The sequence below is a fragment of the Eleutherodactylus coqui genome, chromosome 6 (genome assembly GCF_035609145.1).
Source record: "Eleutherodactylus coqui strain aEleCoq1 chromosome 6, aEleCoq1.hap1, whole genome shotgun sequence".
NCBI classification, from domain to species: Eukaryota; Metazoa; Chordata; class Amphibia; order Anura; family Eleutherodactylidae; genus Eleutherodactylus; species Eleutherodactylus coqui.
Genome location: NC_089842.1, coordinates 214,791,207 through 214,808,960, shown reverse-complemented (window position 1 = coordinate 214,808,960; position 17,754 = coordinate 214,791,207). Strand labels below are relative to the sequence as shown.

Genomic DNA, 17,754 nt, shown 5'->3' with positions numbered 1-17,754 from the left:
GCTCCTAATCGTCACCTGACTTCAGCTCTGCGCAGTAACAGCATAAACACGTGACTTTCCCACCAAACCTTCTCAAAAGACGACGACTTTGTCATGTTTCGAAAACTCTGCTAAATATGAAATATCTACCATTTAGAATATGTCGTTTTATCGTCATTATTAATTTTGGGTATCGTTTACCACAACCAAGATGGCCGCCGTGGCCGCACAGCTCTGTAACGCTCTGCACTCTACTCCTCTCTATGGTTCCGTTTGGTGGGGACGCATGCGCTGTAGCGTCTTGCCGGGACGCATGCTGATGAAATAGTTCGGCGTGTGGTACAGGAAGGACCGGGCCCAGTCACCGACCACGGAGCGGGAGATAAGACACGTAGGTGCTTTGTACCGGCGGCTGCAGTGCCGTGTCAGTGTGGGTTGGAGCTGGTATTGCAGGGGTGGCCCCGGCCTGCTGCCCTGTACAGAGCTGGTTATATAGGGTGTGCTGGGCCGTATGTTGTATACAGGGGCATCCCTCTGCATTCTCCTGTGTGCTGTATATAGTATATGTGATGTACCTGTCTATAACGTCAGCGATCTCACAGCTGCGGCCCCCCGTCAGCATGGTATTAACACGTAGAAGGCGGGGGTCTAATGATCATCCGTAGAAACGAATGGAGGGTCAGAGGCGGCTCCACGCCACCAGATGTGCGCAGCGTCACGTGTGGCTAGTCCGTGTCATCCCGTGATGTCGCTATACGTGTGACCTTACAGTTTTTAGCTTATTGCAGACGTCCGGTGGCGCCCCCCTCCCCCGCGTGCGAGTGGTGGCGGTGCTACTTGTGATGGTGGGGGGGTTACGGCTTAGAGGGGGGTCCGGTAGGCATCCCTTTCCTACAGAGCTGGCGGATCAGTGGGGCCCGGCCTCTGGGCCCCCCACCCACCCTGGGGACCTCTGCCTGGGCAGTTGAGGACGCGTTCCACCGGTCTCATTGGGACTTAAAGTGCTTAAAGGAGGGATCCCAAAACCTAAAGTTATCCCCTACCCACAGGATAAGCTGATGATCGGTGGGGTCTCGATCCTTAGAATGGGGGTCTCGTGTCCATCTTTTCTTATCACTGCAGGCTCACTTCTCCCACCCGAAGTGACAGCAGATCGATCAGTAAGGTTCCCCCTACACTGTGGATAAGGGATAACCTTAGATTTTGGGATCAGCCCTTTAAACACTGCTGTCTCTGGTGATTCCATTGACGATGCTGGAGTGACGTGACCGCCGCTGCCTTTATTCTGGACCCTGAATCAGATGGGGGGGGGGGGGGGGGGCAGAGGTCAGATTCCCACTGATCAGCAGGTTATCCCCCCCTCCCCCTGTGGGACTTTAAAGGGGTCGTCCACTTTTGTACTATTGATGACTTATCTTCAGGATAGGTCATAAATTAGTTGTTTGGCAGTAGACCACCATTTGGGACCCCCGGACATCAGCTGTTTGCCAAGCTGCAGACAGCTCTGTACACGCAGCGGCCCGGCAAACAGCTGATCCACCCCCGCACCCCATTCATGATCAACTATTGATGACCTTTCATGAGGATTAGTCATTAATGTTTAAGAAGTGGACAACCCCTTTAAGGCGTCCATACATACTAAAGGGTTTTTCTGAGTATTCGATGCATTAGTGACATTGGGGGGGGGGGGGACGCGTAACATATAAAAACGAAACCCTACTCGCCTCCGCGATGCTCCCCCACTGCCAGCACCGGTCCTCCAGTCTACGGTTAACATTGGCTGCAGTAGTCATGTGGGTTGTTTACCCATGTGACCACTTCAGCCAATAGAGGCCCTGACAGAGATGTAGCCGGGGCGCTGCCTTCACATCGCAGATTCTTCCACAGCTTATTCCACATCGGAGTCGCAGAAAAAGAAGGGACATGTGATATCTTAACGCGGATCACCTGGGATATCCCGTCTGTGGATCTTGCCCCAGGACAAGGGTTTTAGGGGTAGAACCTGCACAGCCGCGGGTAAGAAACAACTGCATCCACTGCGTAAATTGCGCACCACTATCCGCAGGCTACCTTCTCTGAAAACCCCATTAATGAGGATTTTCATGGCTAAACTATTAATAATCTTTCCCCCGCATAGGTCATCAATAGATGATCATCAGGTATCCACCAACAGGATCATTAGGATTGGCTCATTAGGGTGACCGCACCGCCTGGGTGAGCACCACAGCCCCTTTACCCCATACCAGCCAGGGCATCGTACGTTGTATGGCGCCGGTGCCTGGTATGGATGTGAATGGGAAGGAGCTGCTCTCGGGCCGTGTGACTGATGAACGGGATGGCACATCCACGCGGCTAGTAATGTAAGCGCTGCAGACAATCTACAGCGCCTCCACCTTGTAGGACGTACCCTAAAGGGTTGTCTGTCCGAATATCTACAAAGCGGAGCAGGCGGGTGGGCAGTACGGACCCCCATCACATCCATAGTTGTTACCCTGGAGGGAGGGTACAAGGAAAGCCATCTAGTATCCGCCACCAGTATAGAAGGCAGGACGCTAGAAGAATGGCGCGGTGGTGATGCCGCCGCTTTCCTATCCGTTAACCCCTGCTGACACGTCAGTAGAGATGATGATTCAGCACTTATACATTCTATCTAGTCAGCAAAGGGTTAAGGACAACCGACACATATGGTATCTCCACTCCAAACAGATGGGTTAGTACTATAAGGTCCTATAGGTGATCCGTACTTTCTGTAGGTCGCTGTACTGCGCCAGAGTTATTAGATCTGGGAGACATGAGGTCCTACAGTCTGGTGATCAGATTGGCTTCTGGATGTACATTAACCCCCCCATGTAAACGTTTGGGGTCTTCATGCCATTCGGCAGCTCATGTCTATCCTTGCAATGGGCGGGTCACACCGGCGTAAACACATTTCGGCCGTACGCCTGCATATTTCACCCGCCCAGCGTGTTTGCGTGTCCAGGAGTCCGGGCCTCAGATATCACGTTCAGGGCTCATTCCCCGGGGCGGACTTATGATTTCAGCGGCTTCATTCGCACATGTGTATTTTCTTGCAATTCTGCTTATCATAGAAGTGAATACTTAGGAAATCTGTGGATTCGTGCGTCAAAACAATCGGGCCTTCTGCGTTTTTCTTCTTCCTGCGCCTATAAATACGTGGTGTATTTATGCCCGCAAAACAGAAGAGCGAAAACACGCAGGGTAAATGTGCTGTTACGCCACAGATACGTGTACGCCCGTGTGAATCGGCCTTTATCCACGGATTTCTGATGCGGACTTCCCATTTTAACACAAAGGGCTGATTTTAAACTCTGTGCTGTATTACGGCCGGCTGCAGATGAACGGGTCGGATTCCGTATATGGGAGCCCGCAGTGGACTTTGACCCTATTCCTGGCTGCGTCCATGCCGGTCTGTCATTTGGTCTCCTTTTCTGTACTGTGTCCATGCAGAATCAGCAAAAAAAATGGAGCATGCTGTGATTTTTATTTTCCCTCCGTGGGCAGAAAAATGCAGTGGAGGTCCGCTTATGTGAGCGGACATGCAGATGCTCTATGGGTTTGAATTGGTGCGGAATGCCCCGGATCGTTCGTGTGGGAGACGGTTATGGATTCCGCATTTCAAACGCGGTTGTGTGCAGGCGGCCTTTCTATGGTGTGGATTTCCATTAAAAACAATTGACAACTGATTTCGGCATGGAGTGTGCTCTCCTTCTGCGCCAAAAACGACACGAAAATACGTAGTGTGAACATACCCTTAGGCAGGGTTCACACGGGGCGTATTCCCGTCGGAAATCTCACGGTTTGGCCGCAGCAAAAACCGCGAGATTTCCGCCGGGAGAACCGCTTTTCCGTTGCGGCCGGCGCTCCCATAGAGGAGAGCGCGGCCGTGACGTAAATAAACAAAAAAGAAAAGATAAACAGACATGCTGCTTCTTTTGAAACCGCGGCTGTGGCGGTCGCAGCCGCGGTTTCAGCCTGATTTACCGCAGCGGATTAACCGTCCCGTGTGGACGAGGTTTCTGAGAAATCTCGTCCACATGGCTGGCTAATCCCGAGATTAGCGGCTGTGTGAACCCAGCCTAATGGTTACATTCACATGGGTGAGTGTGAATCTAGGCCCGATATCACGCTTGCCAACATGCATTTTACATGCACAATAGAGGATCGGCAAGTGCTTTCTATTGATTTCAAGCATCACACATCGCCCCCTTTTTGCCATATTTATAATATCTAAATAAAACAGAAATACATATTTGGTATCGCTGCGTCCATAAAAGTCCAATCAGTCAAAGTAACACATTACTGCCGCCGCACAGTCAACTTCATCAGGAAAAAAAACGCCAGAATTGGCGACACAAAATAAAATTAAAAAAAATCTAATATATTTGAAAAATAAAGTAGTACATAAAAAAAAAAAAACTATATGTTTTGTATGGTAGTAATCGTACCGACCCATAGCATAAAGCTATCAGGTCATGTTTGTTGCAGTGTGTGCGCCGTAGAAACAAGACGCAACGAAAGATGGCGGAATGTCATTTTTTTTTCCATTTTAAAAGTTTTTCTGTACATTATATAGTACCATCGAAAAAAAAACTTGTCCCGCAAAAACCAGCCCGCACGCATTTACATCGATGGATAAATAAGAGTTATTCATTTTTTATAAGGTGGGGAGGAAAAACTGAGAATGGGGGGGGGGGGGGGGGGGAGGGGGAGGATGTGTCCTTAAAGGGGTTGTCCCGCGAAAGCAAGTGGGGGTATACACTTCTGTATGGCCATATTAATGCACTTTGCGCTTGCGCAGTCCGGTCTTCTTCTTTTCTGAATGGGGCTGCTCGTGCTGGAGAGCGGCTCCTCGTAGCTCCGCCCCGTCACGTGTGCCGATTCCAGCCAATCAGGAGGCTGGAATCGGCAATGGACCGCACAGAAGCCCTGCGGTCCACCGAGGGTGAAGATCCTGGCGGCCATCTTCACAAGGTAAGTATGAAGACGCCGGACCGCGGGGATTCGGGTAAGTACTATCTGTTTTTTGTTTTTTTTTTATCCCTGCATCGGGTTTGTCTCGCGCCGAACGGGGGGGCTATTGAAAAAAAAAAAAAAACAGTTTCGGCGCGGGACAACCCCTTTAAGGGGTTGATGAAGCTGATAGAAGATGTGGCAGTGGATGTTTGCCATCTGTGCAGAGACTAACCCACGGACTCCTGCGGTTTCTGTATTTCAGGATGCCTGGGTTAAGTTGTCGGTTTTACCAGCACAAGTTTCCAGAAGTTGACGATGTGGTGATGGTCAACGTCCGCTCCATCGCGGAGATGGGGGCCTACGTCAGCCTCTTAGAATATAACAACATAGAGGGCATGATCCTCCTCAGCGAACTCTCCAGGAGGCGTATTCGATCCATCAACAAACTCATCCGCATCGGCAGAAACGAGTGTGTGGTGGTCATAAGGGTGGACAAAGATAAAGGTATGTGCCAGCCATCCACCAGTAACTGCATACAACTGCGTCCGATCCCATACTATCTGTATTTCCAGCACTTAGTGATGACGCGGATACCTGCAGCCCATACACTATGCTAATTGGGTATGGGCTGCAGGTTGGACGGCCTCCATTGACTTCAACAGAGCAGTAAAATATAGCATGCTGCGTTTTTTTCCTCCGCTCGCGGAGTACGCATTCGTATCTGTGAATGTGAGCGAAAAATCAAAGTACATGCCTTTCAATGCGCGCGATTTGCCTCGGACACCGATCGCGGATTCCGCAGTAGGAATCTGGACGTGTGAAGCCGGCCTTACGCAGGAGGCACTCGCTACGTGAGAGCAGTAAAGGCCTTCCCTACAGTGTGAGGACCCTTTTACATGGCGCGATTGTTCGGCACCAATATTTGGACGGAGTGTTCTTTCACCCGATTGTCAGCTTGTTCGTACGCTGATCATTGCTCTTCAGCTCCCTTGAGAAGGTGAGCAGCCGGCTCTGCGGGAACTAACGATCGTAGCAGTGAGCGTTCGCCCCCATACCAGCGGTTCTTGGTCCATGTAAGATAAATGTAAACAAGCGCCAATTAACATAATTGTCAATCTTCCCATTGGGCCCATGTAAAGGACACAAATAAATGATGATTCGGAATTGCTCTCTCAGGTGTTTGTACCAGGACTATATGATACCCAGTGGAACAGATTTACTAATGTTGTCATACACTTAGTGTAAAACTGAATGAGACCGACAGGAACTGCACCAAATTTATCACAGTGCGGAATGCGGTGTGACGAGCCAATTATCGCTTTAACGAGTGAGTGACGTCACCAATAGCTCATCCACTCTCATCATTGGATCGTTCAAACAAGAATCACCCAGTCGGTCACATTCGCTGTATGAGGGACTGAGAGGGACTGAACGAGCTGTCTAAACCGGCCAATTAGTGAACGAGTCAGCAATGACTTTTATTTCTACAGGAAATTAAAAGTGAACAAATGATTTTGTTTGAAATTTTTTTTTAAAATGCCGATCGTTCCGTGTAAAAGCCCCCTTACTGTACAACGTTTTGCGCCGCTCATATGGCTAATTTTATGACTCTTAGTTTTGCCCCTGTTTCTAGACTTTTTAAAACTGTCTCAAAACGCCAGGTTTTTTTTGAACAGTTTGAGCACATTTTGATTGGTAAATCTCCCTCAATGTGTTCTTCCCAGTCCCACGTAGGGGGCGCTGCACGGCTGCCATGTAGCTGGGTTGGGGCAGCGATGCCCCTGCAGGTCTGTGCAGCTTGCTATGTAATAAAGTGTTCACTAACTGTTAGTTAATGGCTGCACGTTTTTGGGGAAAATGCACGGCCTGTAACCGCTTACAGCTAGTGAAGAATGAATTTATTACCAAGCCCCATGGACCTGCATCGTCAGTGGGTCTGTTGGCCGCATAGCTGCCACAATCCAGTCACGTGGCAGCCATGCAGCGACCGCTGCGACGGACCTTACTCTAAAACCTTGTTATACTCTACATTAAAGGGACTCTGACACAAAACTATAACTTATCAACTATCCTAATTATCTGAGAGTCTGACCATCAGGACCACAAAAATGAGAATCTTATCCCCCCACCTTCCTACATGAATAGAGTGGTGGTCACTTTAAGCAAGTCTTTCATTTGGTGAACTTCTATTTGTTGGTTTGTGCTTTCTAGGATACATTGATTTATCCAAGAGAAGAGTTTCTCCAGAGGAAGCGCTAAAATGTGAAGATAAGTTCACAAAGTCCAAAACTGTAAGTAAGATTATGTGAGATTGATGATATTGTGCTGCAGGGATGTTAATGCGGTTGTCATTTCTGACCGGCGCACTGGGCTGATCATTAGGGGTCCAACTGCAAGCATGCCGGCAGTGGATGTATAGTATTATACAGCATGTATTGAAGTCAATGGGCAACCATGTTAAACAGGCTGTACCAAGAGCTGCTCCCTTATAAAAAGGACATATGGTCATAGTGTATCCTTCGCTGACAGCCTCTTAGCACTTTTCTTGGAATTAGTGCAGTATGTCTCCACCGGAAGTATAGGTTGACCGGGCTCAGCTACAGGTAATGCCCAGGTCACGCTCAAACCTCCCGTTTGGCTCACACACACACACACACACACACACACACACACACACACACACACACACACACACACACACACACACACACACACACACATATCTTCACAGATTCCTGAGTTCCGAGCTGAGCTTCTGAGCAAGATCAGCCCCGAGGCTACAGCCAAGCCAACCTCCGAGCGGCCACCACGCCCACCTACGAGTTCCCACCTCCACAACAATTACACGGCCACTCCACGAGCACCAGTGAGCGATGTATTTGTGTGTGGCTGTAGCCTCGGGGCTGATCGCTCGGCAGCTCAGCTCGGAAATCTGTGAAAGTGCGTGCGCGGTAGTTTTGGCAGCGAAGAAAACGTATGCTAACCAGTCGGGAGCAAGGAGGTGGCCGGGGCTGATCGCTCGGCAGCTCAGACATAGCTCGTTTGGCTGTACCCTCTGTGAGGGTGTGTGTGTGGGAGCCAAACGGGAGTTTTGGGCGTGACTTGGGTGTTACCTTTAGCTTAGTCCGGCCAACCCATACGTCCGGTGGAGACATAGTACACTAATACCATTTTCTTCATCATTGAACATTTTAGATATAGATATAATCTACATAAAATGTTGAATAACTTTTTGTAAATACATTTAACGACTTATCTTATACTTATTAAGAACTGCAGTCGGCATAATACTTCAGAGCTGCATTCACAATTTGGTAGGCTTCAGGTTCAGTATATGCTCAGAACTTTCTCCTATGGTTTATGGTCTGGTGTAATTTTTGTATTATGCACTGTATAGTAATCTGCAGCAGGTCTTTGCTACATTTTAACTTGAACTTGACAACACAGCCTTGATAGATTCCTCTAAGTAGCAGAATTGTGAACGCAGCTCTGGAGTCTAATGCAGACTGTAAGTCTGGAATAGTGGAAGATGAATAATGCAGTATATTTAAATGTTACCAAGGCCTTTATTTAGGGAGAGCATTGATACTTCCCCTTACACTTGCCTTGTCCCTGGGTCAAGGTATGATCAGACCAGGTATGCAGATTCTGAATGTAAGCCGGAATGTTTCCATCCAGTCGCAGCAAGCAGGGATCATGAAATTCACAATGGATTTAAACACAAAGTATATTTAAATAGTTGCTTAATCTTTCATTATACCGCAATTTAGCTGAAAGGGTTTTCGTTTAGGCTACAAGGCCTCGTTCACACTGGAATTTGGGCGTGGATTCTGAAACAATTTTAGTATTCTATTGAATGCTATGCAGATCCACACTGTAGTTAACGGCACGGGTTTTGAAATCTGCTTTGTGGCAAAAAAGAACTGGTGTGTTGATTCTTGGCATGAAATCTGTATTGGGCGGCCATGTGCAGATGTGCCCATTGACTGGGGCTAAAGCTGCGCGTGGATCCGACAGTCCGATCCGAGGCCCAGCTTCTCAGTTCTGGGGCTAATTCAACTGTCAGAATCACATTGGATTTTTCTGACCTGTATCTGACTGTGAAAGCCCATGTCAGCATTGAGCAGTGATTATGTCCTGATGCAGATATAGGGAGTATAATGGTGATGGAGTGATCAGCTGGAAGCAGAGGTCCCAGCGGCTGGACATGTACTGGTGACAACTGCTCGGGAGGAAGAGTGCTTAGCAGGGACGTAGCTAAAGGCTCATGAGCCCCACTGTAACCCCTTCCCTCGTAATTACACCAGTGGTGCTTAGTGACCTCTATATTCTGGATGGATGTCGTATGGGCAGCCCAAACGTTTGCTGATTTTGTTTTCCCTAACTCCCCTCTATTTGCAGGTTTACAGCATTTTGCGCCATGTAGCAGAGGTGTTGGAATACACAAAGGATGAACAGCTAGATAGCTTGTTTCAGAGAACAGCATGGGTATTTGATGAAAAATATAAGAGGCCGGGATATGGGGCCTACGATGCCTTCAAGCATGCTGTTTCGTAAGTACAACTTCTGTACAAGTAATAGTTCTAAAGTATTGAATTGTAAGGTGGAGGCTTAAAGGGGTTTTCTAGGTCTTGCTGTTGATGACTTCTCCCCAGGATAGGTAACCAATAGAATGGCAGGGGTCTGTTACCTGTTGAGCAGGCCAGTGCACTCGTCCACTAAGCTGATTTTTGCAGGAAGCAAACACTTTCGTTCCCACTGCAGTGGCCAAGCTTGGTATTGCAGGCCAACTGTCCATTTCAGTGGAAACTTTGCCTGTAATACCAAGCCTGGGCACTGCAGTGGGAACAGAGCTGTCTGCTTCCTTCAGCTTGGTGTATAACCTCACTGGCAAGCGAACAGATGATTGGTGGGGATCCGAAGTGATGGACTCCCACCGATGAACTATTACTGACGTATCCTCAGGATAGGCCATTAGTAGTAAACTCCCAGAAAACCCTATTAAAGTGTGGTCATTATTTATCAGCATTTTACAGATTTCATACAATGTTGAGTAGCTATACCAGTTTATACGTTATCGGACACTGATTCTGATATTATGTACTTGCCCTTTTCTATAGAGTCCCATCAAGAGTTGAATTATCAGTTCTTATGATTGTGTCGGAATCTGATGGCACTTTCCTAACACATGCCACTCCTGACCCCAGTGGCACAGATCTACCTTCCTTACATAGTAGTGCACTCCTGACCCCAGTGGCACAGATCTGCCTTCCTTACATGGTAGTGCATGCAGTGGCCATCCGTTTTTCAGTGAAGCTAACATTGTGATTTTCCTGTTCTGACCACGTGATTGAGGACCAGTGTTACAGGGTATTCATTATAACCTAGGCGTGTTTTTAGGAGAACCGTACTCTGTGGAATCCCATTTGTCCATGCAGATGTTGCTTTGAAGGTCCAGTTTCAGTAAAGCAGCGGTGAGCGATGGGGATGACTGTGCCTGCTGCATTGCATTTTAGGAAATAAAGAAATTGCAGTAGGCACTGAACGGTGATCGAGTATACAAAAACAGTACAAACCTGCAGGAGGTGCATTCAGGATGTGGAAGGCACCAAGTGCTCTGCTGGAGAAGTCCAGAGAATGACCTGGAGTTTCTCTAAAAGATTATTCATAAAAGAAGGCGTTTTGGGTTTTTTGTGGGGAATTCTCACCGGGCACATAAATGTATCGGGATTAAAGTGGTGAGTGTTCAAAACACGGGCTTGTAGATTAGGGAGAGTATGCATACAAAGATCAGGACATGGATGTATATTGAAAAGCCATGAGATGCTCTCTAAGGAGAAGTTCACACACAGAGGAATTGTGGAATTTGCATGCCGAAACTCTGCAACAAAGTGTGGTACAATGTAACGAATGGGGCTTTAACAAAAATCCACACCGTGGCCATCTTTCCCTGTGAGTCAGTGGGGTTTGTTAAGGCCCCATTCGTTTATATTGTACCATAACTTATTGCATATTTGGCACGCATCTCACAGCTTTTCAAGGGGTGTCCATTTATGTCCTGATCTTTCTGTCTTTACTCTTTTTAATCTATCATGGCAGTGTCCATCGTTTAATACAGATACACCTTTTATCGCCTGATGAAGGTTTCAGGTTGGAATCAAAATGCGTTGTCTTCTATATAAGGCTTAAGAGATACTCCGCTTACTGCTGACCATTCTCTAAACCTCTCCAGCCGCACCGTTCCAACAGGGAATTTTGTTTCTTCTACGTCTTGACTGAACATCCAGTATCGGCATCGGATCTCTGAATTGGTGTAGCAGCAGATAGGCATCCAGAATTTATCATCAAATTCTTACACCAGCGTTGTGCGACTTAATTGTTTTTCTGTAGTTTAGGTTCCCCTATGCCCAAAGCTATAAAAAAAACAGTCTACTCACCATGGCGTCAGACCACCGTTTCGTCATCTGACAGGTGACGTCACTGAATCTTCTGGCCTAGTGACGTCCAGTAATGTAGGAACACCCGGCATGTTTACGAGATATCACTGATGACATCCCTGTTGGGCCTCCTATTGGCTGCAGGGGTAATATGGGTAAAGCACATCACCACTGCAACCAAAGTAAACAGAGGACTGGATCAGTGTTGGGGAATTGTAATATTCCCCAAACCCCTTTAAGTACAACTGTGACAGGTTACAGTTCCTATGCATGATTTTTTTCCCCATATCCCACCTCTGACAATATCACTCTAGGGGGTGCTGTTTTTTTTTTTTTCCTTTCAGTCCGCTCTAATGCATTTGCACTCAACCAGCAGGGGGCTCTTTGGAGGTTCTTCCGGTGCAGCTAGTGTAACTCTGCCCAACAGTAATAAGCCTGTTGGGGTACACACATATGTAAATAACAGCGCCGGTTTCTACCAGACACACTAAATTGGACATGTTTTGTGTGTCCTTTAGGGACCCTTCAGTTCTGGATGGATTGGATTTAACAGAAGAGGAGAGGCGAGTTCTCATTGACAATATTAACAGGCGTCTTACTCCACAAGCTGTGAAGATCAGAGCAGGTAATGTCTACTGTCGGCTTGTTAGTCATTCTGTTTCCATCCATTGTCCATAAAGAGCAGTTCCCTTTCCTAATGTAGACCCTCGGGCCATTGGCTATAATTACTGGGGCAGCTTCTACCATCTGAATGTATGTAATACATAGTCGTGCAGGGTCCTGTGTTTCTCTTCTTGGGCTGAGTGAACCCCTCTGTGATGTCCGTGTGCTCTAATTGGTAACATATGACTGGTGATGTCTTAATAGGGGCATACTTATACTCAGGATAGGTGATCAGTAGGGCTTGTTATATTCGCATTCTATTGTTCAACTCCCGTCCAGCAGCCAAACAAATTCAAAACCCAAAGCGCCGAACACATCACTGGCTGAATCTGAATGGCACCCAATGAAACCCACTGCCTATAATGGGCTCCATCTGGCTGCCGTTATGTATGCCGACTATTTTTGGATGTAATAACACTGCTTGCTATGCTAGTTCATCCAGAACTTTAGAAAATATCTGCGACCGGGTACGAACCGAACCTCCACAGACCTGAATGAGCCAGCAGATGTAGAATGTTATTTCCTAATGTCTGACTATACTGGTATTGGGCTCATCGTCTCCTTCTTTTTGTGTCTTGTCAGATATTGAGGTTGCGTGCTACGGCTATGAAGGGATTGATGCTGTAAAGGATGCCCTAAGAGCAGGACTTAAGTGTTCAACAGAAAATATGCCAATAAAAGTAAGGAACGTTTATGTAAAGACCATATAGCAATATGAAATATGTCACTGCTGCACTTCGTGCCTGTTTTATCCCTCTTAATGTACAAAGTCAAAGCTGCCAGCTGACTTCCTCCACTTCAAATTCATGCTTAAAATGTATAACCTAGCCCTTCACCATGCCAAACAAGTCTATTTCACCTCCCTTGTCTCCTCACTATCCCACAACCCCAAACAACTCTTTGAGACCTTTCACTCCCTCCTCAGCCCCAAGGAACAGGCCCCTGCGACAGACCTGACTGCTGGAGAACTAGCTGCCTATTTCAAAGAAAAAATCGACCACATTCGAAAAGAAATCTCTGAAAGCTGCATGGTTAGCCCTGATCCCAGCTCCATCAGCACTGCACCCAGCACCTACTCACTATCTACGCTAGAACCAACGACAGAGGAAGAAGTCTCCAGGCTCCTTTCCACTGCCCGCCCTACCACCTGCGCCAGCGACCCTCTCCCCTCTCACCTCCTCCGCTCCCTTTCCCCAGCTCTCATTACTCACCTTACCACAATCTGCAACCTCTCCCTAACCTCTGGCACTTTTCCCTCCTCATTCAAACACTCCATTATATCCCCTCTGCTTAAAAAACCAACTCTGGACCCGACTAATGCTGCTAACTACCGACCCGTCTCAAACCTCCCCTTTATCTCCAAATTACTGGAACGCCTGGTCTACTCTCGGCTTACTCGCTTTCTCTCTGACAACTCACTCCTCGACCCCCTCCAGTCTGGTTTCCGCTCTCTACACTCGACCGAAACTGCCCTTACAAAAGTAACAAATGACCTGATGACTGCAAAGTCGAGAGGTGATTACTCTCTACTAATCCTCCTTGACCTGTCTGCTGCATTTGACACTGTTGACCATGATCTCCTTCTCACTATGCTCCGCTCTATTGGTCTAAAGGACACTGCTCTCTCCTGGTTCTCCTCCTACCTCTCTGACCGCTCTTTCAGTGTTTCCTTTGCTGGTTCTATCTCTGCTCCACTTCCTCTCGCTGTCGGGGTACCCCAGGGCTCGGTCCTTGGTCCCCTTCTTTTCTCTATCTATACTGCCCCAATTGGACAAACAATCCACAGATTCGGCCTCCAATACCATCTCTATGCTGACGACACCCAACTATACACCTCCTCTCGTGAGATCTCTGGACCATTCCTCCAAAATATCACCGACTGTCTGTCCGCTGTCTCTAACACTATGTCCTCCCTTTTTCTCAAACTAAACCTCTCTAAAACTGACCTCCTTGTCTTTCCACCTTCTAACCGACCTCCCCTCAACATCTCCATTCCAGTGTCTGGCACCATCATAACCCCCCGACGGCATGCCCGATGCCTTGGGGTCACACTGGACTCTGACCTCTCCTTTACCCCCCATATCCAATCTCTGGCCCAAACATGCCACATGCACCTCAGAAATATTGCTAAAATACGTCCGTTCCTAACCACGGACACGCTAAAGACGCTCGTGGTTGCGCTCATCCACTCCCGGCTTGACTACTGCAACTCGCTACTCATTGGCCTCCCCCGCACTAGACTCGCTCCGCTCCAATCCATACTAAATGCAGCAGCTAGGCCCATTTCTCTATCCAGTCGTTACTCAGACGCCTCTGCATTATGCCAGTCGCTGCATTGGCTGCCCATCCACTGCAGAACTAAATTTAAACTCCTCTGCCTCACTCACAAAGCTCTGCATGGCGCTGCACCAGCATACATCACCTCCCTCCTGTCAGTACACCACCCAGCCCGCTCACTCCAATCGGCTAACACACTCAGACTAAACACCGCTGTAGTACGAACCTCTCATGCTCGCCTACAGGACTTCACCAGAGCAGCACCCATCCTCTGGAACGCTCTACCCCAAGGCATCCGGACAATTCCCGATGCACGAAATTTCAGACGTGCCTTAAAAACGCACCTCTTCAGGGAAGCATACCAAATCTCCTGACCTAGTCCCCTGCCCCTCCCTATGGTGCCCCACCCAGTTTGCCTTCTGATAAATGATCTGTACATGAAATCCCCTATTGCCTGTGTTCCCCACCCCCTGCACCTCCTGTACCACCCCCAACCATTTGTGTCTAACCCAATGTACCTTATATTGTAATTGTTGTATTGTTTTGCATTTATCCATGCCTGAAAGCGCTGCGGAATAAGTTGGCGCTATACAAATAAAGATTATTATTATTATTATTATTACAAAGCTCCGTTCCAATCTGCAATGCTGGATCCATTGTACGACTGGATACCAACAGCACTCTACAAACCCCACTGACTTATAATGAGGTGCATCAAGTTCCTTCATAACAGAATCTGTGATGGAGGCTCCTGGCGAGGTCCTTCAACATAGTTGGAAACATTTAGGCCTCGTTCTGAACATGAACACTTTGTGCCTGGTTGCAACTCTGACTGCAGAGCCGATTTTGCTGTTAAACTGGTGCTGTCCACGTCTCGCTGAATCTGCAACAGAGTTTGCATGTGTTGTACTACTTCATGTCTATGGAAGTTACCGAAACTGTGTAGCACGTCAAGCTTGGCTGTTCATTATCCCAGCCACCTCTCCAATTGGCCTTCCATTCTCAGGATAGATTCAAGTCTCCATACTTACACTTATCAGACGTTTGACATCACATGTGGTTATGTCATAAATGTCAAAGATGGGAATACCCCTTTAAGGGCATTTGGATATACGACTTGTATCTGAAGCATGCCATACAGTTGAACAGATGATCTTTGCTCCATTCTGCCTCTACATTACCCCTGCAAGCAGCCAAGAGAATCCTTTTTAATATTGGTACCCTTGTGACCACTGAACCAGCTGAATTACTGCTAATGGTGCTGTTATGTGATCTCTGCAGATTAATCTGATTGCACCGCCTCGGTATGTAATGACAACTACCACCCTGGAGAGGACAGAAGGGTTATCTGTGCTGAACCAAGCCATGTCCGTCATCAAAGAGAGGATCGAGGAGAAAAGAGGTGTCTTCAATGTCCAAATGGAGGTGAGGTATTACTGGTATATGAAGTCAGACTTTTGCCGTTAGATCAGTGTTTCCCAACTCCAGTCCTCAGGGACCCTCACAGGCGGTTTTCAGGATATCCTATGGTAAGAACACCTGTGGTAATGCCTGAGGCACCAACGATAATGACATCACCTGTTCAACACTGAGGAAATCCTGAAAACATGACCTGTTGGTGGTCCCTGAGGACCGGAGTTGGGGAACACTACATTGGATCACAGCTCCTTCATGATTTATGTAACGTCCATATTGCTTCACAGTTTCTGTAAGGCGCGTGTGCTGCCAGCTGTGCACATATGTAATACCTCATGTACGCAGTCTATAGAGCTGTAATAAGGCACCCGTAGAGGTCTGCTGTACCTTTACATTTCCTCTTGATGCCTTTCGTTTCATTGGGAAGTTCTATCCATTGAGTTGTGACCATAAACCTTGTGGCATGCTCTGTACCCAGATCACCTGACGGGGCGTTGTATGGCACCACACACTCTTTAGTTTGTAGCATTTAGGCTGCTTTTACACCTGCATTGGGGTCAGTTCAGGGTTTCCGTCTCTATGCTCTGTTTTTGGAGGAGAGAAGCTGAAATAAAATGGAAAAACACGGATCTGTTTCTTTACCCGTCGATTTCAATGGGGTTTAAAAAAAAATGGAACGCAAACAAAGGCTTCGGCTTGCTTCAGTTCCCTCAGCTTTGGCTTTTGTTTGTTTGTTTATTTGCATAAAAATAGTGCAGTCATCAGCATTATATTTCAGTCCAAAAAAACTCCTAACAAAATGAAGCCTTTCCATTGTGTTTTGTTTTTTGAAATCAATGGAGAAAAAAAAACGGATTCGTTTTTTTTTTACCGCTTTCAGTTTCTGTCCTCCAAAAGCGCAGCAGAAGGACTTATTCAGATGACCGTATACCGGCTGCGTTTTCACACTGAGCTGATATACGGTGTCCTTGTCTGCAGGGGGAGGATGGAAGAGCCAGGAGCAGGAACTGAGCTCCCTCCCCCTCTCCACCCCTTGCCACTATTTGCAATGGGAGGGGCAGGACGGAGGTGGAGCTAAGTGCCATCAATTAGCTCTGCCCACCGCCCTGACCCCTCCAATTGCAAATAGTGGCAAGTGGTGAGAGGGGGCGGTAGCCCCCCCCCCCCCGCCCTTCCTGCAGATGAGGACACCGTGTATCGGCTCGGCGTGAAAACCCAGCCGATATACGGTCGTCTGAATAAGCCTGAAGGATGAAAACTCTGAACTGATCCTAATGCAGGTGTGAAATCATCCTCAGGCTCTCTGCTGTATGTATGTTAGGATGTGTTTCACTGATTAGAAACGGAGACATTGAGAGTTGAGGCATTTTTAAAGTTTCTAAAACATTCTTTAATCAAGAATTAAGTGACCTAAAACGAGTAAATCTCAATTTACACCGCCCCTCGCTACCTGCTACCCATCATATTCTATCCTTATAGGAACCTCAGCTTTCAGGTTTGGTATTTACACGTTGATAAATGGGGTGTAATCTCACTGTGTCGCTTCCTGTTTAGCCCAAGGTGGTTACAGACACAGACGAAACAGAACTCGCCAGGCAACTTGAGCGACTGGAGAAAGAAAACGCAGAGGTGGATGGAGATGATGATGCAGATGAAATGGAAGCAAAAGCCGAAGATTAACCTTCAAATAAAAACACCAGAAACATAATTGGAAGAATTGGCTATAAAATCTGGCTGTAATATCTGTATATTGTCCCCAAATATAACATTTTTATTCAGTCGCTCCTCTTCTAACTCTTAATTCCAGTCTGTGCGCAAAAGACATATCTATTAAACATGTAGATTCATGTCACGGTTTTCTATTCTAAGACCTACCAGGACTTGTTATGGCCTAATAGAGCCTTTCAGAGGCTTCGGGGCTGTTTTTATATATCCTCAATTCAAGTTTCTTCAGGACACATCTCTTGGTTTTTCAGACGTAGTGCACTACTATAGAGGCACAAGTAAG

The 17,754-nt window shown here is 47.3% G+C and overlaps 1 protein-coding gene across 1 annotated transcript; it reads left to right on the top strand.

The window, feature by feature from the left end:
- Positions 1–241: 241 nt before the first annotated feature.
- EIF2S1 (eukaryotic translation initiation factor 2 subunit alpha) lies at positions 242–17,527 on the top strand. Its single transcript, XM_066608697.1, has 8 exons — positions 242–370; positions 5,216–5,457; positions 7,165–7,244; positions 9,355–9,506; positions 11,909–12,015; positions 12,636–12,733; positions 15,612–15,755; positions 17,301–17,527. The coding sequence occupies exons 2-8, from the start codon at positions 5,217–5,219 to the stop codon at positions 17,424–17,426; spliced, it is 948 nt and encodes a 315-aa protein (XP_066464794.1). The 5' UTR covers positions 242–370; position 5,216; the 3' UTR covers positions 17,427–17,527.
- The last annotated feature ends 227 nt before the right edge of the window (positions 17,528–17,754 follow it).

Excerpts from the sequence above, each read along its gene's own strand:
- EIF2S1 (XM_066608697.1), top strand. The coding sequence starts at position 5,217 with ATGCCTGGGTTAAGTTGTCGGTTTTACCAGCACAAGTTTCCAGAAGTT. Across the intron at positions 5,458-7,164 it reads AAGGGTGGACAAAGATAAAG|GATACATTGATTTATCCAAG; the intron begins GTATGTGCCAGC and ends TGTGCTTTCTAG. Across the intron at positions 7,245-9,354 it reads AGTTCACAAAGTCCAAAACT|GTTTACAGCATTTTGCGCCA; the intron begins GTAAGTAAGATT and ends CTCTATTTGCAG.